The 22,591-nt window shown below is 56.1% G+C and overlaps 1 protein-coding gene across 1 annotated transcript; it reads left to right on the forward strand.

Moving 5' to 3' along the window:
* Nucleotides 1-1,665: 1,665 nt before the first annotated feature.
* EMX1 (empty spiracles homeobox 1) lies at nt 1,666-20,670 on the forward strand. The gene is made up of 3 exons (XM_025994557.2): nt 1,666-2,694; nt 8,573-8,757; nt 17,980-20,670. Exons 1-3 carry the CDS (start codon nt 2,157-2,159, stop codon nt 18,145-18,147), a joined length of 891 nt encoding a protein of 296 aa, XP_025850342.2. The 5' UTR covers nt 1,666-2,156; the 3' UTR covers nt 18,148-20,670.
* The last annotated feature ends 1,921 nt before the right edge of the window (nt 20,671-22,591 follow it).

Below are 22,591 nucleotides of genomic sequence, written 5' to 3' on the forward strand. Positions count from 1 at the left end.
CCCAGTCATCTCCTTCTATATAAAGCGAAAATCTCCCGGAGCTGTGTCTTTGCCCGGCTCTGCGCCCTCGCGCCCTTGGCGCTGTGGCCCCCTCAGGTCTCCTCTCGGCGGAGCTTCCCCCTTTCCCAGGACTGAGGCTGGGGCAAAGTCGGAGGGGGGAGAAATAAATGAAAAGTCGGGGTGGAGGGTGGAGCAGCAAGACAGGGGCGAGGACAGACAGCCTGAGACGGACACCGGAGGGAGAGGCCAGGACACAGAACCAAAAAGAGCCGAGGAGGTTGCGAAAGAGGCGCAGGCGCTCGCCGCGGACTCGGTAACGATTTCCCCCGCAGGCGTGTGTGCCGGGGCTCGGCCGCGCTCGGCCGCGGGCTGCCCGGGACGCGAAGGGCTGCAGGGTGTGCAGGGTGCGGCCGCCCCACCTCCCCCCTCGCCGCCCCCTCCCCACCTCGCCCAAGGGGGCCGGAACGGCGTCGGCGCGCGGGGGCTTTTCGGAGCAGTCGAGTGGAAAATAGACTTTAACCCGCTTTGTGGCGACGAGGGCGCCCGAAGCGCTCCCCCGGACCAGGGCTCCCGGCGCTCGGGCGGGCCACTCCCAAGACCCGGCCTGGAGTCCCCGCAGAGGCACGCGGCACGCGGCACGCGGCACCCCTGGCCTCAGGGCGCCCGCGGCCCAGCCCGCATCCGCGCAGCCGGCCGCCGCGACCCACCCGACCCGGCCGCGGCCAGGAAGCGCAGCGCGCAGCTCCCCCTCCCCGCAGGGCGCTGGCAGGTGCGGGTCCCAGCCTGCCCACCCCCGCCCGGCGCCCTCCTAGGCCTCGCTGCGCGGGTTCCTGCGGCCTGGAAGGCCCCGGGGAAAAAGTTTGCGGAGTACTGGTTCTCCTCACCCTCCCAACCCCGGGAGATTGTTGCAAGACGTGGAAGCCTGACGGAGCAGGTGGAAGGTGAGGGTCGGGGAGGCCAGGCGGCCGCTGCGTTCCCGGGTGGCAGGCGTGTATTCTGGGACACGGGGTCGACTGCTCGGCCAGCTCCAGGTTAAGGCCCGAGGCCCGGGCCCGGCCGGCCCGCCTGCACCTGGGCCCCACGGCCGGAGAAGGTGAGGAAAGCAGCGGAGCGCCCTGCGCTGACGCCGGCCTTCCCGGGGTGAGCAAGCGCGCGGCGGCCGCGGCCGGGCCAGGGAGGTGCTTCCAAACCCGGATCCGCGGCTTGAAGTCTGCGAAGTGACCACTCCGCTCGCGCCGTCCTGGGCCTGGCCCCTCGTGCAAAGAGCCGGGCGTCCCCCGCATGGAGCCGCCCCCCCGTAACACTCAGGAAACGCGAAGCCCCACGAACAAGGCCGCGGCTTTCAGACCCGGCGAGCGGGAGGGTCCCGGAGGCCGGGGGCGCAGTGACCTGGTTACCGGAGAACGTATTTATTGGGCAAAAACCGCCCTCCCTCCACTCGGATGGAAGTTGCCTGAGGAGCGAGCCGACATCCCAGGATGAACTGGAGAGGCTTCAACTGAGTTACGCATCGGGAAGTGCGGTTTGAGTTTCTCCCAAGCCCCAAGCCCCTCGGACGCCTTCCTCGGCTCCCGCGTGGGCCGAGGCGGCCGGGGCGGTCGCCAGACTCCGCTAAAGGACAGAGACGCGAGGAGGAGCGGGAGGCCAGGGGCCGATGGGGGGTCGGGGGAGGCCTAGATAGCCCGGCGAAGGCTCCAGTCCGCTTTTTGCCTCCGACTGCTGGCTCCTTCCCCACCCGCCGTCCCTCGCCCCGCCCCGCCCCGCCCCCCACCTTGGGGCAGGTGAGCGGCGGCCAATGGGCGAGCGCGGGGCAGGTGCTGGCTAACTCGCGCCTCGCGGCGCTGCGGCCGAGGCTGAGCGGGGCAGCGCAGGGAGGACCGGGGGCGGGGGTCGGTCCTGGCTGGCCTCGGGAGGGAGGGGGCCGGGCTCAGCCCCCAGGCCGTGGAGGCAGCTCGCAGCCTCGCCCGGAAGCCGCGCCAGTGCCCGCTCCGGGAGCTGCCCGCTCGGGCCCCGAGGCCGGCGCGCCTGGGCGCGCGCCGCGGCCGGACTCCGCGTTCGCTTGCCCCCACGCCCCTCGCCTCTCGGCGCCTGGCTCGCCGGCGGGGTCTGAGCGCGGGCGGGCGGGCGGGGGAGGTGAGGGGTGCTGGTGTGTGTGCATGTGCCTGGCTGGGTGCACACCCCGCACGGCGGCGGCGCCAGGACGCGGAGCGCTCCCCGGAGCCCGGCTGCCTCCCTCGGCTCTGGCGACCGCGACCATGTTCCAGCCCACAGCCAAGCGCGGCTTTACCATCGAGTCCTTGGTAGCCAAGGACGGCGGCACCGGCGGGGGCACTGGCGGCGGGGGCGCCGGCTCGCATCCCCTGGCGGCGGCCGCCTCGGAGGAGCCGCTCCGGCCCACGGCGCTCAATTACCCTCACCCTGGCGCGGCCGAGGCGGCCTTCGTGAGCGGCTTCCCCGCCGCCGCCGCCGCCGCCGCCGCCGCCGCCGCGGGCGCGGGCCGCTCGCTCTACGGTGGGCCCGAGCTTGTGTTCCCCGAGGCCATGAACCACCCCGCGCTGACCGTGCACCCGGCGCACCAGCTGGGCGCCTCCCCACTGCAGCCCCCGCACTCCTTCTTCGGCGCCCAGCACCGGGACCCTCTGCACTTCTACCCCTGGGTCCTGCGGAACCGCTTCTTCGGCCACCGCTTCCAGGGTGAGTGCCCATGCTGTGCCCGCTCAGGCGGCCGGCCGGCGCCGGCGCTGCGGGGGCGCGGGGAGGCTCGGGGGCGCGCGGGGCTGTTCAGAAGTTGTTGAAACAAGGCTGTGGGTCCGCAGAGGCCGGGTCCCAAGCAGGGAATAGCCGCGCGGGATCCGTTCGCGCTTCTGCGGCGTTGGCTTCCCTCCCCGAGAGCCAGGTTGGGGTCTCCGGGCTTTCCCGGAAACGGTGCGGGTTCGGACGCCAAGCCCGGGCGCATCCTTGCTGCCTCTCCTGATCCTCCCCGCGGCCTGCCGGCATCTCTCGCTGCTGAGCGGGTCCCAGCCCAGAGTGCGCAGCGCCCACCGCCCCCTCCCTCTGCCCGGGCTGGACCTGGGACCCTACCTACTTCGCTCGCACATCCACCACCAGTTCCCAGATATCTGCCCTCTGGCGCGTCCGAGCAGGGTAAAGTCCACCTGCGTGCCCCGGGTCTACGGAGAGAAGGGGCAGCGGGGAGGGCAAACTGGAGAGTTAATGTTCACTGTGGAGTGCTGCACCGTCTTGGGGTGTTTCTCAGCAACCTCGATCCGACTTCTTCAAGTCACAAGTGCCTCTGGGACCTAGGGTCGGGAAGGTTTGCAATAGCAGCCGGCTTCCTCCTCCTCGCGCCGACTCTGCGAGCCCACCCGGCTGCTGCGGGACCCACGGCAGTCCTCTCAGGCAGGGGGCGGGGGCAGAGGGCTTTTAAGGTCGTAGCAAGTGGAGCTCCCGTGTCTTCACCAGGCAATTTGCTAATGAAGATCCCCCACTGGCCTTACAAACGCGCGCACACACGTTTCAATTATCTGACTTTCCCGAAGGAAAGAGAGTTGTATTTGTTGGAGTTCGTTTTCTTCCTTGAATTTGTTAGTTTGTTTCTCTTTTCATGTCTTTTTTTTTTTTTTTTAAAGAATGGCCTTAATTTGTGCAGTAATTGCTTTACTTTCCAGTTTTATTTTGTTACTGTAGACGGGACTGGACCTCAGCCTTTTGAGCCTCCATGCCTCAGAGCTAGGTAACCCGTTTTTTAGTGAAACAAATGAAAAGGATAGAGCTAGAGCTTCAGCTGCCAACCTAATCTGAGGATAAACCATGGTCTCTACACAGTCTGAGGATAAACCGTGGTCTACGCAGTCAAAGTAAACCAGATGTTTGGTACCATTATTTAGATAACAAGAAAAATGATCTTTTGAGGTGTTGGCTGTAGCTGCTGAACTGTTTCACGGAAAATGGCTTTCCTGGTCCAATTTGTCAATTTGCTTAGTTCCATCTGACCAGTAGATACTGACCCAGCAGATCCCACAAAATAAAAAGAATGTAATTACTTGAACAAGAATTTTTTTGTGGGCAGACTTTTCCCCCCTGGGATTCCAAAGATTTGCCCAAAATCATTGGGGGAGGGGGGGCCACGGAAGGGAGGGAGTCTGTGGTGTCAGGCGCTTTAGGCAAGAAACCTGTCGATTACAATCATTGTTTACTGCTATAAATGAAGTTTTATTCAAAACTGAATCACCTCGAGGTTCCATGGGCCCAGCCCTGCCTGGGTCTCAAAACCTGGCACCCGTGGGCCGATCTGAGAGTCCCGGCTATTTTTGAACCCCGTCGGGCCGGGGCAGTAGGGGGACCTGTGGTTAGGAGGCTGGTGCGGGGACAGGGGCTCCGAGGAGAGGGCAGGGCCGGTCCCAAGTCCCGTGGTCTCTCTGCTCCTCCGGAGCTGGCCTCCCCGGCTGCGCCCTTGGCTTCGGACCCGGCGCCCCGCTGGTTCCCTGTGGAGTGCTCCACCGTCTGCTTTTCCCGCCTCTGGCCTCGTCCCCGCCGGCGCGGGGTGCCGAGGGCCGGGGACACCTCGCGACTGCTCCGGCTCCGGCTCCGGCTCCGGCTCGGGCTCCGGCTCCGAGAGCGTTCCCAGCCCGGCGAGGCCGGATGAATTCTCCGAAAAACCTCCGAAATCGCTGCGGCTCCCTGAGCCATCAGTCCCGGCGGGCACGTTGTCGAGTTGCAAAAACGGTTGGATTTTTTTCTCTCTCTCAAGAACCGTGTCTGGACACGGAGATGGAGCCGTGCGCGGCCGCATTTTTGAACTCGGAAATCCGTTGGACACGGAAGGGCTTTTCCGACCCCGAGACGTTGCGGCTTTGGGTCCGGTCTCGGTGGCGGCGGAGCCGTGCGCGCCCGGCAGCCTCGAGCCTTGCGGTCACAGCGAGGCCTCGGGGCTGCGGGCCGAGCCGTCCCAGGCCCTCCGGCGCCGTGTTTTCTAGAGAACCGGGTCTCTCCGATGCTCATTTCAGCCCCGTTTTAATGCAAGAAACGAAACCCTACACGAACGAAAAGGAACATGTCTGCGCTCCGTGCGCTGCGCCCTCCGGCAGCGCGGGCCGGCGCGCGGGGAGGCGGCTGCTCCGCTGAGCCCGGCGCTGGGAGAGGACGAGCCCACGCGGGATGGCCCGGATCAGGCGGCGGGATCCCGAAGCCGCTGGCCCCCGAGGCCCGAAGGGGAGGAGCCGGCGGGGACCGGGAACGGGCCGCACTTCGGTGCCATTTCCCCCGGACTCAGCAACTTTCCAGACCCGGGAACGGCGTCTGGAGGGGGCCCCGGGGAAGCCCCCGACCGCGGGAGTCGGCGTCGGTAATGGGCCGGTACTTCAAAGGGCGCCTTTGTTCCGGCGGGAGGAGGGGGAACGAGGCCATCTCCGCAGCTCCGCCGGCCTCTCCCACTCGTCGCCCCGGGCTCCTCCGCCCAGCCGGCCGACCTCGAGCCCCCTGGCCGGCCACGGCCTCTCCAGGAGCCAGTGCAGCGGCTGGCCCGGGCACTTGGGATCCCTAGCTCCCACTTCCAGCCACTTCAGACCTGGGATTTTCTATTGCCAGTCTTTGCCTTGAAAGGACCCGCATTGAGAGGCCGGAGGAAAGCGGGGTGGGGTTCAGTTCCTCCTGGCTCCAGGGAAGGCTAAGTCAGCCTCCTTACACTTTTCCACCCATCCTTGTCTGAAACTGAACGCCCACTCCCACAGGCCAGAACTACTGCCTGGAAACAGGCCACACTGGCCCCAGCCCCAAGCTTGTTCTGCTCTTGTGGTCCAGTTAAGGGAAACGGAAGCTGTAGACGGATTGTTGAGGCCCCTACCCATCGTGGGTGCCAGCATAGGCACCTAAGGCATCATTCTGTCCATACAGAAACATAGAGCTATTGATCCGTTTGTCCCGATGGTTAGTTTTGCAGGAAACCACCTCTTCCTTACAGGGAAAAGCCTTGCTTCTTTTGAAATCCAAATGTGTCATCACTTTTCAGTATCTTGAGTCATTTTCCTGCCCCTTGCTTCTTCATGGGTGGGTCAGAAGAACCCCAGAATACAGAACCCCTGTATTCTGCACATACATGTGGACATAGATAGAAGGACACATTCTATCTGCCCCGCCAGGACATTATAATAAACCAAAGCAACCTAGCTTTTCCTAAAATAGCCAGACTTGAGGCAAAGGGATGTGTGTATGTCAGAAGGACAGAGATGCTTGGTGCTTACATCCTCCACTTTGGTTTTATAAAGAGAAACACAGAGAACTCCACCACACAAGTGACCAACACACAGTCCCAGAATTACAAAACAGTCATCAAATATCACACACACACACACACACACACACACACACGGAGGCAGACTGCAGGCCTGCTCACTCAGCCACAGACTGCCCTTGACACCCCTTGCACCCCATTCACTCCCACCTATAGGGTCTCTCCAGGCTGCCACCTCACATTTAACCAGCCTGGGCTAGTTGAGTTGCTGAGGCCAAACCCTGTGAACTCTGGGATAGAGCAAGGCCTTCTCTCTGTCCAGCTCACTTGTGCAGAGGAAAACACTATTAGGACTTCACCCAGGCCCAGAACAATGCTGTTTGTTTGTTTTTTTTAAGCAATTTAACCTCAACAAAGAGTGTTTGCTCCACCCCCGCCCCCACCTTGTCCACCTTTCTCTGGCCTATCACACTGGTACCCACTTAGGACTTTAATTCTTATTCCTACTTGGATCAGGCTCCTCCTTTCATTCCTTCTTAACTCCTGTCTGCCAGACCACCTCCTGTGATCATCTGTCCCCTCCACCATCACCAGGCCCCCACTTTGAAGGACCCACTGCGCAAGGTGCCCCTCCATCTCCCCATGATGTGATGCCACCCCCTTTTGTAGCTGCACAGATCCAGCCACTTGAAACAGAAAAGTGATGGTCAGGGGATTTCATCTCCCCTCTAGCCACCTCGCTCCACAGGAAACCCCAGCAATAAAGTTCACCTGTGTAAATGCCCAAAGAAGCCGAAGGACTTAGAGAAAGTAATGCCAGTCAGTTTCCACCACCAGAGGGACATGAAGTTACCAGGAGAGTTTTAGCAATAGCATATCAATTATGTGCCCTTATTTCACTTAGAGAGGTGTTTCCAGAGATGGGAGATCTCCACTGAAATCCAAACAATTGTCTCAAACAGAACAACAGGTCAAATAGGGTAAAACCAGTGGCCATTTCTGAAGAAATTAATTGGACCAGTCAATCTCAACAGCTAACCATGTGAAAACATTCCATCTAGGGCTCTTCGTCGTTGTCAGTGGCCCAGGGGTCATGATATGTGCCACTGCATGAGAATCCATTGGTGACATCAGGGCCTGTTTCAAGTCTGATAGCACGTGCAACCAAGCCAGAGATTGTGTGAAGGCCTAGTGGGGGGTTTATGGAGAGTAGGGCTGTGGGTGGAAGCTTATTTTGGCTTTTGTAGTTCCTGACCTAACCACCCTGGCATCCAACCCAGTGTCAGCCCCTCCTCCTGCCTGTAGGAGCTGAGTTCCCATGATGGCCAACATTTGCCAAGGGACAATCACACTCTTTGAAAATCTTGTATGGTAGATGGGAGAAAAAGACAGTAGGGAGGCTGGAGCATATATTTACACACGCCCATGCAGAAACCAATATATCTATATCTATATATATTAGAGAGAAAGATGACATCTAGATATTTATACACGTGTTTCTTCAGCACGGGACTATTCAGGGATGAAGCAAGGCCTTTTCCCACCAGAGAGCAGGAGGAGTCTTCTGGGGGAGAGAGGTGGGAAAGGGAGAAGGAAAAGCCTGACCTCAGACCTTCAGGTGTTGCCTGGACCTTGGGCTAGCGGCTAGCCTATTTTTTACCACTAGCAAGGGAGAACCTGGGTCGGTTGGTAGGAATTTTCAAAGGGCTAGCAGCCTGAGCATCTAGCTGCAAGGCTGGTTTAAACAGGTGTGAAAAGAGCGTGCCTTGGGTACCTTCTACTTCCTGAAAATGTGTTTGGCTGAGGGTGCTTAGCAGCCTCACTGTTCCCCTTGTCACCTTCCTGACACCCAGCCCGGTCCCTACTCTTGGCCCTTTTTGAGGGAGCTAGGACAGGGTCAGTGGACAAAAAGAGCTCAGGAGGGACTTTGCCCACCCCCACCCCCACCCCCTCACCCCCCAGCCCCTTCCGCGGCTCCGCTGCTCCGGGCGCTGTGCATTCGGGCCGGCGGGCGCCTCGCTAGGCCCGGGCCCTCCTGGCCTAACCCAGGGATCCGCAGCTCAGCCATTCCCCGCCTCCGGCGACCGACGGGGTAGCTCCGGACCTAGGGAAGTATTCGGGAGGAGAGAGGAGCGGCCTCCAGGAAGCGGCGGCCCCAGGGGCAGGGGAGAAGCGGGGGCGGGAGTCCCGGATTGGAGAGGGTAGCGGAGGGCGCCTGCGAGCGGGGCCAGAGGGCTGGGCTGGGCCGGCTCCCGCGGGACGGCGCGGGCGGCCGGCTGCGGCTCACGGCGCCCCTTCTCTCTGTCTATACCTGCTGTGCTGCCGTCGGCGGCGCGGCCGCAGCGAGCGACGTGCCCCAGGACGGGCTGCTTCTGCACGGCCCCTTCGCGCGCAAGCCCAAGCGGATCCGCACGGCCTTCTCGCCCTCGCAGCTCCTGCGGCTGGAGCGCGCCTTCGAGAAGAACCACTACGTGGTGGGCGCCGAGCGGAAGCAGCTGGCCGGCAGCCTCAGCCTCTCCGAGACGCAGGTAATAACCACCGCGCCGGCCCGCGCTCGGCCCGCGCGCCCAGGTGGAGGTGGGGGCGGGCAGGTGCAGGAGGGCCCGAGTCTCACCCCTACCCCCGCCCCCCGCCGGCCTCCCCGAGGCTCCGTCCCAGCCCGTTCCACCAGCCACCGCCCCCCACCCCGCGGCCCTCCCGCAGAGCTGGCCTCTAGAGCCCCTTCCCTCCCGCTGGGGTTGGCCTCGGCGAGGCCGCAGGGACCTCTGTCAAGCACTAAGGACACACCAGGAGGTTGGAATCAAACCACAACCTGGCCAGCTCTCCAAGCCCATGGGAGGTGCCAGGATATCTCGGGGAGGCGGTCGCCACAGCCGCGCCCGAGCTGTCCTAGTGTCCACGGGAGCCGTCTCAGCCCTGTGGTTGCAGCAGCTCTTCTCCCGCTGCTCCTCTGGGGTGCTCACGCGTTTGTGGAGCGCCCGGGCCGTTCCTGTACTGGCCCTGCTGCTGTTCACGGGCAGAGCTGGGGGAGGCCTCGGCTGCCCACCAGCGGACGTGCTGTGGGGAGAGAGCCTCAGGCTACCAACATCAAAAGCAGAGGAGATTAGCCAGGAAGGGGCCAGCCCTGCTTGGGGTCCGAGGGTGGCATTGATCTCTGCGCAGGCAGGCTGGTAGGGCTCTGGAAACTGGTGTCTGGGCACACAGACATGTGAGGAACCTGGGAATGGTGGGAAAGTAGATTCTGGGACTGTATTCAGACACTTAAAGGGCTGTTGAGTTGGGGAGGGAACAAACTCCCAAGGTGTGGAGAGGTTTTTGTACTGGGGGAAATTATGGTTACCACGTAGCATTTTTATGATAGATAATTAAGGGGAAAAAAAGATTTAAAGAACTAGATTGGAGTCATAGGGAGGCAGATTTGGGTTTATTGTAAGTAAAGACTTTGCCATAAATAAATGCTGCCTGGAAGCACCGCCTAAGCTCTTGGTCTCGGGGAGTAGGACGTGCTGTAGGGGCCGGCTGCTGCCCTGGAGGCGGATTTCAGTGTCTGGATGGGCCTCGGGAGACCTTACTCCCATCCAGCCCTCACAGCTCCCAGATTTGCAAATGAGAAAGGTCCACTTGCCCTCGCAGGGGCTCCCACCCCGCCGGCTTTTTATCAGCCTCTCCCCTTTCTTGCTGGTCAGGTCTCCACTATACCACCATCTTCCTTCCTAGTTCAGGACCTCAGAGGAGGTGCCTGGCAGGGGGGAGGGCAGCCTGGGGCTTTCCGCGGGAGTAGTGAAGGGGGCTCAGTGGGGGGGTGGGTCCAGACCCTAAGTGCCTCCCCAGCTCCCTTGGCCAGCATCACCCGCCAGTCCAAGCGTCCTATTTTGGTTTCTATTGTCGTCTTATCTGTCTGATGCCCCATTTAATCACGCCTCTGCAGGACCTGTGCTTTTTCAGATTTGCTAGCTGGGCTGTTCTAACTGCACAGATAAAGCTTACAACACAGCAGAGTTAGTTTTTAAAATGTTTTAAAGAAATATATGCTAAAAAAAAAAACCCAGGTTAATAAAATAATACTCCGTTCCCTCCTGGCAAACCTTGTTTTAAAATTGTTGTCTAAAACAAAGCATCAATTAAAGAATGGTGTTTATAGTTAACATCATTTAAAAAGTATTAGTTATTAAATTTTAATTGCAAAAGTGTAAGAAAACAAAATGGTTTATAATCCTCCCACCCACAGATTAACACTTGTTGAAATAATGTCATTGTTTTTAAACTTTCGGTTTTTTAGCTCAGTAAGAGCATTTTTAATTAACTTTCTTTCAAACCGAATCTAGCTGCCTATTTGCCCCCAACAATGCCAGTTAGTAAATGTAATGATTGTTTCCTTCGTTTTTTATTATGTTTCAAAAATATCTAAAACAAAACCCGATGGAATAATGTAATATATCCAGCTTAACTACCAAAATTCATGTCTAATCTTGTATCTATAGATGTGCTGGTTTTAGCATATAGAACAAAAAACAATAGAACTCTGGAAGGTTTGAGCCTGAGACACCTCCCTGTAGAGGTTTGTCTTCCCAGGTCAGGGCTCTGAGATAGAGATGGATTGGGCAGGGCTCCCTAGGCAGGCAGATTGGATTTCATTATCTTTCCCCTTGCTGACTGCCTGTGTGACTTTGGGCGAGTTACTCAACCTCTCTGAGCTCTGGTTTTCTCACCTGGAAAACAGATTGTTTAAAGATCAAAGACTTCCAAAAGGAATTCAAATAATGTTGATTCTCATCCCCAGTCTTTCCCTTCCCTCTGTTTAAAGTAGTATGTCGTTAGTGTTACAATAAGCCCCTTACCTGGGTGTCCTGAGCAGTCCAGAGTTCCTTCTGCCATACCCGGTGTCCATCATCATCATAGCTGTCTTTCTGTCCCTCTTGTAAACTTATCATTTGGACTTAGGCTATATTATTAACAAATCACCCATCTTGCAGTATTTTCTGGGCAAGCTTACCTGTCATTTCCAGCTCCTGGCTATTTGTCAAGCGTGTGTCTGCCGTCAGCCCCCTGCCATCGATTTCTGCTGTCAGTGTCTACATTTGTCTCTTGGAGCTCTCTGATCCATCCTGCACAGATAGCTGTTTTATATCTAGCCACGTACTTCTGTCTGAGCTCATTAAACTGCCGCTCCAAAGCAGGTTAATTTATAATTCCTATTTTCTATTGATTACAATCTTCTTCTTCCTAACAATAGCTCTCACTTATCCAACTGTTTATTATTGCCTTATCACCTATTCTGCTTTCTCTTCTGTGTATCTACCATCCATCTCAAGCTTCCATCTCTATAGGTCTAGTTAGCTACTGACAGCATATTCATATGTCTGCTAGTGCTTACCTATCACGTCATCAGCTCTCCCTTTATCTTCTTTCTGGGCCTCAGTTGCTGTATCTGTAAGATTTAATGAAACGAACTCCTTGGTTCTTTCCAGCCCTGAGTTTCTGGCTCATCTATATTCCGCTTCTGTTTCTATATGATGCTTCCTCCAAGTTCTCAGAGCTCACAGCACATCTCCCATGTATCATAATATGCACAGGACTTTGCTGTTGTTAAATCATCTACCATGTCCAAATGTCATTCTGTAGACTGGCTAGATCTATCTCCCAAAGAAATCTTACAATGCAGATTCCCAGATCCCATTCAGGAGATTCTCTTAAGAGTTCCAGGATAGGATCCAGGAAATGTTCTTAAAACAGCTCTCTGGGTGATGAACAAGTCAGCTCTGGGAGCCAGAGGTCAAGCATTCCTCCTTCTCTCCCTACGCTAGGGTCCAGCTCAGTGAGGAGCAAGGAGTAGATGCTCCATAAAACATGTATTCAACGAATAGGCAAATTTCTTTTGATTGTACACATATCCATGCGTTAACTTCTCAGCTGTTTCCCTTGTTTTCCGTAGTCACCGGCCCCTCCCTGTCCCTCTGTTTTCTGTCTTTCCCTTGCACTTTAATTTATATGATCTAGTTTTATCCACCAGTTCATGGATAAAACTTCTGTGAGGGTTAAGGAAATCACTGTGTGGATCTTAACCCAGAGCTCAGGGGTCTCTGTATGCTCAAAGCTTTAGTACAGAGTGTTGGGAGGAGGGCACCCTGAACTTCTTTGTGGAGGCAGGTTTGTATGTTTGGTTGAGAGTTGGGTATTTATGCTGGGATAGCCACAGGTCAATCCAGGAAGTGGAGGGAGCGGTCTTGAGAAAGGGCTGGTTCTCCTTTCTGACTGATTACTCGCTCCTCACTGCTGTCTATGGTGCGGCCTCAGAGTCTGACCTGGAAGACTGGATGATGTCCATCTAAGTTTCAGCTCTCGTGAGGCAGACCCAGATTTGGGTCAGATCAGAGCTGTGAGTGAAAGTGAATGTGTGTGTGTGTGTAATGTGTGTGTCTAACATGTATGTGCTACAATGTGGGCCACATACAGGCAGTGTGATTGATGCCCAAAGCTCACTCAGGTGGATATCATATATACACATGGTATAGAATGCAGCTCAGGTGCTTATGTGCATGTGTGGGGTGGCACGTTAGTTTTATGGGGAATGGAGAAAGCATTTGGTTGCTCCAGGCTGACTGTTGGTCACTGTTTCCAGCTGCCCCTCCTGTTCTGAACAGTTCAGCAGGTTTTTCTTCACCTTCTCTGGCTCTGAGTTCAGTTGAGCTATGAGGGAAAGCTTGGAGATTCCTCATTTAGTGATGGGGGTAAAATGTAAAGTGTGCACACTTGCAGAACATGCACAGGATGAGTGACTGGAGTCTCCTTGAAGTCACACTGTGGGCTGAAGAAAGTGAGGGGAGACCTGCATGGGTGGAAGTTTCCCTAAAGACCTCAGGCCCAGAGAGCTTGGAGGGATGCATAGGATTCTAGGTTGGTGGGAAGGAAGGGGAGGATTTGAAGTGGGTGGATTAAAACAGAGCAGGGGCTGTCAAGTTTGGCCACCATCTTGGGGCCCAAGAACAGGTGGGGAGGTCTTAGAAGGAAGGAGTATATGGTTACCTGCCTATGGGTTTTTTCCCCCAGCGGTATTGGTAAGGAGACTTTTTGGGGTCCATTCCCGCTCTGAAAAGCTTTGCTTTTTAGGTGATAGATGAAAAGGAGATATCCAAATGACTTGAATTTTAGGGAAAGGTCAAGAAGCCTTTGTTACTAGCTCACTGTGGGTTCTGAAATGGATTCGTCTCTTCTCCAAGGATTTCTGCATCACTCAAGTTCCAGGAGTCCAGTGGGAGGCAGGACAGGGCAGGAGAGGTAAGAGAGACGGGAGTGGTTCTTTAGGGCCTTGTCCTGAGGAGGCAGATGAATCTGTGACGTCTCTCTGAGAGTGAGGGCAAGCATCCAGGATGGTCTGACAGAGGAGGAGATAAGAAGGCTTAGGGAGATTTAGGCTATGCTTGATGGTGAGTCAGAGATGGCCTCAGTTTGGTGGGGTGAGGGCTGAGCCTAGCATGACATTGGGTTTGACCCTGAGAGTGGGAGTAGCTCAAATAATAGGAAATGAATCTCCAGCAGAGAGGGGTATGACCCTGATAGGGTGTTTGAACTCCTTGAGGACAAGTATTCTCCTGAAAGTATGCAGGCAGGACCACAGACTCTTCCATTTGGGGTGGGCTAAAGTTGGGGGCTAGTAGAAACAAAGGGGTACAAATCTGCGTCATTCAAACAGTAGGTTATTCAAAAGTAAAGTCCAAAATACTTGGCTGGATGGAGCTGTAGTTTGCTTGTGTGTTAGTTCCTCTGTCCATTCATTTGCTCATTAATACATGCATACGTTCATTCATTACTGTATACATATATCCGTCAGTCCGCTAATATATTAATGCATTCATTCATTCATTCATTCATTCACAGCATCTTCTTCATCTCATTTGACTCATATGGACCCTTGTGCCTCTCAACAATAGGTCTCTTTCTCTCCCCCACATTCTCCCTGGAAGTGGTTAATCCAGTCCACAACATGGAGAATTAAGACCTGACCCTGTTGTAGAAGTGTTCACTGTACTCAGCCTAAAAAGAATCCCATCTCTCCAGTAGTTGCACTTCCCAAACCCCTTTTCTGATGAGACCTCAGTCCCCCCACCATTGATTTTCTTGGGCTCCCCAGTTCTCCCTTGCCAATAGCATAGCACCAGGTCACTTGACCTGTGCCCAACTTGCTGAACAGACTGGGAGGTGCCCACTGGGACATTAGGGTAGAGTTCTCCAGGTTCCCATAGCCTGATGAGGAGACAGAGGTTCAAGTACACAAATTAATGCACTGCTAGGGTCACTGTTGCTGAAACAAGGAAAATGATTAAGGAAGCACAAACAGGCTGTGGGGCAGGTCCAGGCCAGGAACAGCTGAGCAGGATTTTGAAGGCCAAGGAAGAGTACCCCAGGTGAGGTAACTCAGGCAAAAGTAGAGAATCTGGGAAGGATCTGGCTTCTCTGAAAAACTAAGATGTTCAGTGAAATGGGGACTTCAGAGACCACAGGGAACCTCTCTCCAAACCCAGAGAAGTCGGGGATGGGAGAGGGGGTTCCTTTAGCCAATATCCCAACTGTGTCTTGGGGGTCTAGTGTGGGGGTATTGCGGGGAGGCAGGTGCATAAGGAGCAGACCCTGGTAAAGCTGGCAAAACTGGCTCCCACGGAGCTGGTAGCCACACTACATGATCTGGTTCCTTTCTAGGGCCTCCGTCATCTAGGGAGAGGGCTCTGGGGTGACCCCAGATTGCCCTGCTCCGTGTTGACTCTTGTCTCCTACTACACTCTGAGCCCAATTCTTTTAAGTAAAAAATAACTATGAATTGTTATCAGTAACACATTAAAGAAAAGACAGAAAAGTGAAAAGAAGAAAGAAACGTCACCCACGCTTTATGTATGTTTCCTTCTAGTCTTTTTACCCCCATGCATAGATTTTGTTTTCCTATGGTGGTGATCACACTGTGCCCAAACTGCCTCCTGCCATTTCCACTGATATTATTAAGTCATAAGATTCCCCTGTTATTACAGTCTTTGTAAACAGCATCTGGTCACCCAGCCTAAGGCTGTTCACAGGATAGCCAGTCTGCTGAGGGAGACAGTTTACATCCCTGTTTCTAGAAAGCTGCCTCCTTGACCCCAGTCTCTTTTTATGGAGAAAATATTCAGCATCACCTTTCATTTGGGTGTGCCAGGAAGCTGGCCCTTGCCTGAGAGCATATCCCATGCCTGGGGTTCCACCATTGGAGACTTTGCTTCTTTGGGCCAGTGTTGTGGGGCAAGGGGAGGAAGCAGGGTCCATCCCACTACAGATAAGTCTCTTTCCTAGAAGGAGACTTAGGAGTGTGTGTGGGAGGGAGAAGGGGCAGAAAGGGGCCCTTGGCCCTGGTGTTGCCCAGAGCTTCCCAGGGTTGCCCCATCACTAGGCTGGGGGTGCTTAGCCCTTGGCCAACCCCGTGGGCTCTCAGAAATGCTGCTCCAGCCCGCATCTAGGCCTGAGTCATGCACATGCTGTGCACAGGAGCTCACCCACCTACTGGATGGCATAGTGTCAGGGGGCTCTAGGGTAGGGAGTGGGGGCCAGGCAGGCTGCCACGTAGTTGTGCTGAGAATCACCCAGGGCCCAGCCAGCCCTGTGCCCATAGAAAGGCTTTTTTTTTTTTTTTTTTTTTTAGAAAGGCTTTTATGGAATCTAGAAGTCTTGAACTCAGAGTGTCTACCATTCTCCCTTGTCTATGCAGGCAATGGGTTTGCACCCTGCCCTAGAAATGAGGGAAGAAGATCTCCTCTGACACCATCTACTAAGGCCAGGTGCCTCATTTCTTCCTGTCCCTGGCTGGCTGCCTCACCCAAGTCCCTCTGGTGCTCTAAAATCAAAGGGCAGGGCTGACCCTGGGAAGGGGGCGCTATTAGGGGAAGCCTTGGATTGGCTGTGCTCCAGGAACGGGACAGGGTATAGTGTCTGGGTAGTACAAAGGTAGAGTGTCCTGGGCAGGAAACTACTTCCTGGGCCCAGATGCCAGGCCTGCTTTTGGCTGCCACTGCCTGGCTCTATGGCTCAGGCCTGGGCTTTTCAGCCCTTCTCAGGGACTAGCCGCTGGACTGTGGAGTCTTCTGAGGACTGTTTCTGGTCTCACCCCAGGTTCAAGGATCTTCCCTTAGCAGCCACTGCTGCCAAAACCAAGGTGTTCATCATCATTCCACACTCACAACGTACCCTCACCACCGGCAAGGACACCGTGTATCACCCAGCTGTCACTGACAGCACCTACTTGCCGTATAAATAAGCTGTTGTTTTCAGGAAACCATCCACGTCTTGTAACCCTGCCATCTCTGCATTAACCTTCCACAGGGACCCTCTGGAGCAAAAGCCCAAGAGGTGCCCTGGAGCTGCAAGGGCCCCAGAAAACCTCTCTCCTATGAATGAGGGACTTAAACCCAGAGTGGGGAAGGGACTTAGCAAAGGATCAGCACCCAGCCTCACTTTCACCAGCTCTGAGGATGGGGCGGATGGCCTGGCTCTGCAAGGCTCTGCAAGGCTCTGCAAGGAGAGAACTGCAGGGTCAGGAGGAGTTGACAGACTGGGTGAGGCTTTCTCCACAGTCCTCAAGCACTAAGACTAGTTAGGGAGCTGGGGTAGCCCTCCTAGATCATGCACAAGAGGTTGTTAAAAGCTGTATCCTGGACACTGAGCAAATGCTGGGGGAAGCGGGAGAAGTGAGGGGTGATTAGAGATTCGACTAAATATGGGGAGGCTTCCTGGAGGAGGTGGGTGTAGCATTGTAGACCTGTCCCTCCCTCCAAGCCCCCACCACCCATCACAGAAGACAGTTGTCTGCTTTTGAACTTTCCCCTCGTCAGGAGTCTCACTGACTGACACAGAAGTGGGGAGCCTTCTCTGTTCAAGAGGAGCTCACATCTGTACCCTGCGATTTCTCCTATATCACCTATTCCCTTATTTGGATGGGATGCAGAGGCCAGTGCTTTGGGGGCAGGAAGCTTAGAGCACTGCCCCAGGTGGGGCTTCAGACACCCCTATGTCTAAGGAGGAGGAGGCCCCATCAGTGGATTTCAGACTACCCTGAGTAGCCTGGCTTCTTACCTGCCCAGGCTTCTTACCTGCCCAGCTCAGCCTCTGATGGGGGATGACCTGACATGGCTCACAGGGTCCCCTGGAGAAACAGACTGACCTAGGTGATGTTGGAGCCTTGAGTGGTGGGGTCTGTGACCCTAAGAGTGCCCTGGCTGTCCTGGGCATTGCTCTTGCTGTGGACATCACCTCCTGGTTATGCAGCCATGTCCACTCTGCCTCTTTGTGCTGCAAAGAGCATGGGGTGACTGGGCAGCAGGGGTTGAGGAGAGGCTCATGAGGACTCCTGCAATGACTTTTCATCTGTTCGTCTACTTACTATTTAACCCAACCTCGTAAAGGAGCAATTATTATCTCTTCTCTAGAAATGTGCTGGGCTGCAGAGCCTGGATTCCTCCCATCCACTGTGCTTGGGCTACCGGATGCTCGGCAGCTCCATGACTGCTCCCTTTCCTTTGCCAGAGGGACTAGAAGATGGTGCCTCTTGGCCCACTGTGTCCTCTCCCTGCGCCACCCCCTTCACATCTGGAAGTTAGTCTTTCAGACCCAGCAAGGACCCTGGCCTTGGTCTCCCCATCTGGCTCCCAGCTCAGCCTGGGTGCTGAGGCCCCAGTAGCTACCCTGGGGGGCCTCCTGGGTGTTTCTTACTTCTACCCCCTCCCTCCCTGGCCCAGGTGAAGGTGTGGTTCCAGAACCGGAGGACAAAGTACAAGCGGCAGAAGCTGGAAGAAGAGGGACCGGAGTCTGAGCAGAAGAAGAAAGGTTCCCACCACATCAACCGGTGGCGCATCGCCACGAAGCAGGCCAACGGGGAGGACATTGATGTCACCTCCAATGACTAGGGTGGGCAGCCACGGATCCAGGAGGGCAGAGCCTCTGCTCGCTGCTGGCCAGGCCCCCCCGGGTGGGCCCAGCTGGACTCTGGCCGCTCCCCCGCCAGGCTTCAGGGAGGCCTCGAGTCACGGCCCCACAGGGCTTGGAGCCTGGGGCCACCACTGACAGAGGGACAAGAAACGGGCTGGCCGAGGCCCGGGACTCCACCTTCTCCTCGGAGAGCCCGCCTGCCTGGGCAGGCCGCCAGCCTCAGCAGCCTCCCAGCCACTCTCCACTTCTCCGATCTCCTATTTGTTTTGATGCATTTCTGTTTTAATTTATTTTCCAGGCCCTTGCTGTAGTTCTTAGTGATCCCCTTGTATCTCCCTTCCCTATGGGAATAATAAAAGTCTCTCTCTTAATGACACGGGCATCCAGCTCCACCCCCAGAGCCTGGGAGCCTGGGAGGTGGCTTCCGGCTCTGGGGACCAGCTGGGACTGGCAGACCAAGCTTGTATAGTGCCCGGGAGCCCAGGGTTGGGCCTTGGAGACTCAGCTCATTAACTTCTCTCCTTCGTTGATGGTCCACCCTGGCTCCAGCTCCAGCTATCTAGTGAGAGACACTGAGGCTGGACATGGGGAAGGACCACCCTGTGGCTTAAAGGAGGCTATCTACGTTCAGGTCTTCCCAGGCTTTTAGAGTAGTGGGAAACAGGGCCATGTGGCTTTAAGGAGAGAGAACCGGTGCACTTCTGCATACTGAGAGACTCTGGTGGCTCCTCCAGTTGAGGAGAAACTAGAGAAAAAAGAGACTATTGGGAGCTAAGGGATAGAGCACCATTCACAGAAGTTGACTATCCCAGCCCCAGGTCCTGGCCCCACCAGGATGTTCATCCATCCCCGGAGAACCCCTCCTATGCAGATGAAAGCTTCCGAGATGGGGTGTAAGGCTGAACCTACAACCTGTCCCCAGGGATGCAGGGTCTCTAGTCAGGAAAGAGCAACAAGGCAGGGCCCAACTGAGCTTTTAGTTCACCAGCCCTTCTGCTCATCCCCTTGCCTTTCCTTAAAAGCAAAACCTGTATTCCTAACAACCTCTCCCTTATGATATCCAGACCTGTCTTCACTTCTTTACCTCCCACGTGCTCCCCAACTCTCTGCTAATGCCAATCACCTCACCAGTCACCAATCATTACCACCCCTGGGGGCCAAACTCAGATGCTTCCTGTTTGGCTTCACCTACATGCCACCGATCTTCTGGCCATTCCCTCCCGCACCCCTCCCTGCCTTAGTCCCAGTACCTCTGACACTGTCACCTCTGGCCTCTCCGAGTCCTCCCATCTCATCCTGGCCTCATTGCCCCTGCCCACCATAGGGGAAGTCCTTGCGCCTCCTGCCTCTTCACTGTGCCCTCCTGGGCCACACATCCACGTCCAGGACTTCTCCTGGCTCCCTGGACTCCTTCCAGCAGACCTCTGCCAAGCTGCAGACCCACCGAGCCAGCTGCCCACATCTGTTGCACTCAGGCCTTCGGCCCCTCGAACCCAACACATACACAGCTGACTCATCTCCCTATCCATTCTCCTCCAGGACTGCCCACCTCGGGGCCAAGGTTTCTTCTCCCTTGGGAAGCAATGTGCATGGCTCTTGGGGGGTTGGGAGGGGTTGGGAAGGAGTGGTAGACAGAATGAGGTTTGTGTGGGTGTCAAAGATGAGGCCCCTTCAAAGGAGGACCTCCATAGAGTGGCTAGGTTTCTCTTCCTTGAACCCAAGCAGGACTGTGTCACACCCTTCCTAAGCCCTCCACTCTACCCCCTACTTCTTTCCCACCCTTGGCCTCTCCTACCTCACTCCTGGTGTCCTCTGCTTCAGTCTTGCCCATGTCATTCCTGTCCCCCAGTGAGCCATGGGTTTTGCCTGTGCTGTGCCTTTACTTAATGCTTCTCTTGGCTCCTGGAATGTGCTGGGGGCTTGATCAATGTTGATGTCAATGTTGAAGACTTGATGCCTGGGGCACACAGGGATCCGAGCCCAGAAGGCCCTTTTGCTGGGACTGTCAGCATCTCACTTGGGTCCAGTCAATGCTAGAAACCAAAGGGCTTCTCCCATCCCAATGCCCCGCCTCCCCATCAACCAGGAAACACATTCCTCACATGTTGAACGTCCTAACTTCAAGGTGCATTCTCTCACTGCCAAGCAGGTGGATAACCCCTGGGGAGCGTGCACACACAGGGAGGGTGAGGTCGAGAAGGAGAGGCATTCTTTTGGCACCGGCGGGGGCAGAGGAATGGGTGAGCTGTTCCTCTCAAGATTCTCTCACTTGGTGGGGGAGGGGGTGCATGAGGATCACAGCAGAGCAGCCCCTGCCATCCAGATAAAGGGCTGGAAAGGACCCAAGGAAACCTGCCAATCTTCCTAGGCCAGGCCTGCGAGGGGTGGGGCGGGAGTCCCCACCGCACTCCCATCCACCCCCCCGTGTTGTGCCTCTCCCTGCAGACGGTAAATATTGGTGTTGTGACTTCATTAATAAAGGCTTCTGTGAGCCTGAAAAACATGGAATCAGGATGAACTATTTTCTGAGCTGCCGGCTTGCCAGGTTTGCTAATTTGGGAGTTTTTGGGCCCTCTCCAGGGAACAAACCAAAGTTTCTCTTGAAGAGACACAGATGCAGCCGGGAAGGGGAGAAGAAGCCGAGGAATGATGCTCTCCTGTCCCTCCCTCGACTGCTCCTTCCTCTTGGAGATCAGGGCCCAGTAGGTGGACAGGTGGGCAGGGGGGCAGGGGCTGCTTGGCCAGGCTTTCCCTGAATGAACCTGGTGATGTCATGTCCCCTCAGCTGGGCTGGCCTCCCGGGCACTGCAGAGTCAGATGGCTGACGTACTGATGACAGGCGACAACCCCATGTTGCATGTGGCTTAAGTGGAGGGAACATGGGGCAGCTGTTCTTAACTCTCGTGGCCCAGGCCATGTGCCTCAGCTTCAGAGAATGATCTTTACACTCCTCTCCTCCATGGAACTTTCCGAGATTAGTCCCCACGGCTCCGTAGCAACGTGGCTTGTGCTCTCAGCATCTCTGCACTTGGTTTTCACCAACTCCTCCTCAGGGGTGCTGTGACTGCTTCCCGTGGGGCTTCGTGGAGCCCTTGCCTAGGGAACTGGGTTCTGCCCCAGAGGGAGCCAGGCGGGGCCCCCAGGCCTCTGCCAGAGCCCCTGCTCCGGGCAGCCATGCAGGGGGAGGGGCAGGGAGGCCAGCAGGCTGAGTGGTGCAGGCCCAGCCAGCTTTCCTGTCAGACAGGCGCTGCCAATGCGGAGCCAGACATCGGGAACAGGTTTAACCAATTACCCGAGCGCCCCATCTGCTGTCTGGGGTGTGTGTGAGGGTGAGTGCATGTGAGGGTGTCTGGGAGTGTCTGGGAGGGCTGTGGGCGTGTGTGCGCGAGTGTGACTGTGTGGGTGTGTGTGGGTGTGCGGGTGTGCACGTGGGCGGAGTATGCTGCCTGTCTCAGTCGTACCCCTTCATTTGTCAACCTATGGCCACCAGCTTCTGGTCTTCCTGTCTCCCCAAGACCTGGGGGTCTCCGTGAACAGCCCACCCATTGCCCTGGGCTCTCCTTCCCCACTCCCTTTATCACCACGCATTCCCAGGGCTTAGGAGAGTCCAGGATCACGCCTTCTTTCAAATCACACATTCAGATGTCCTTTCCTATCAGACCGCATGGTCTTCCCTCTCACTTGCTCAATTTTCTTCTACAACCGTGCGTTGACCTCCTCCCAGGCCGCTCCTGGCCATGGGCCCCTCTGTTCTCCCTCCCACATCCCCTGGTATCCGCTGTTCCTTGATTGCACCTGCCTGGCAAAATCACAAACTCGCTTGAACCAGTTTCCCCATCTGCCCTTGTAGCTGAGTCCGTGAGGACATCTGGCAAGCGAGCTAGACGGACCCAAGGTCCCAGCCTCAGTCTAGGCCTCATCCCCATTGATAAATCCACTCCTGTTCTCCACGGGGGATATCTCAAATGGTTACCCTTCTCCTCAGACCTCTTCTCCTGCTTACTCTCAACAGAGGACCTTATTTCCATCTCCAGAGAGAAATGAGAAGCTCTGGAAGAGAACACCTTCATATCAGTCGGGGGCTGGGAAGAAAGAGATACTTAGTCTCTTCCAATGAGGCAGTCAGAGGAGAGTTGGACAGAGGAACAATTCAGAAATTTTGGGAACCCAACAAGAGATGTTATAGTGCCCCAAGGCGTACGACAATGGCCCACAGCCCTGGGCTTAAAAAGGCAGTTACCAGACCCTGAGAGGCCCCAGAGAGGAGCTGTGGTCTTCCATAGCGGGAGGCCAAAGGATGCAGGGGAGGCCAGGGGAATGAATCTCCCAGTGTCACTCTCCTCAAATCCTTCACTGGGGACACCCAATCACAGGAGCCAGCCAGCAAGTCCACATGAGTCTGCCTTCTGGGACAGAGAGCGG

The sequence above is a fragment of the Vulpes vulpes genome, chromosome 8 (assembly GCF_048418805.1).
Source record: "Vulpes vulpes isolate BD-2025 chromosome 8, VulVul3, whole genome shotgun sequence".
NCBI lineage: Eukaryota > Metazoa > Chordata > Mammalia > Carnivora > Canidae > Vulpes > Vulpes vulpes.

Bases quoted from the DNA above. Each gene is read 5' to 3' on its own strand.
- EMX1 (XM_025994557.2), top strand. From the start codon at position 2,157: ATGTGCCTGGCTGGGTGCACACCCCGCACGGCGGCGGCGCCAGGACGC. The intron at 2,695-8,572 runs GTGAGTGCCCAT...GCGCGGCCGCAG, and splicing joins CTTCGGCCACCGCTTCCAGG to CGAGCGACGTGCCCCAGGAC. The intron at 8,758-17,979 runs GTAATAACCACC...TCCCTGGCCCAG, and splicing joins TCAGCCTCTCCGAGACGCAG to GTGAAGGTGTGGTTCCAGAA.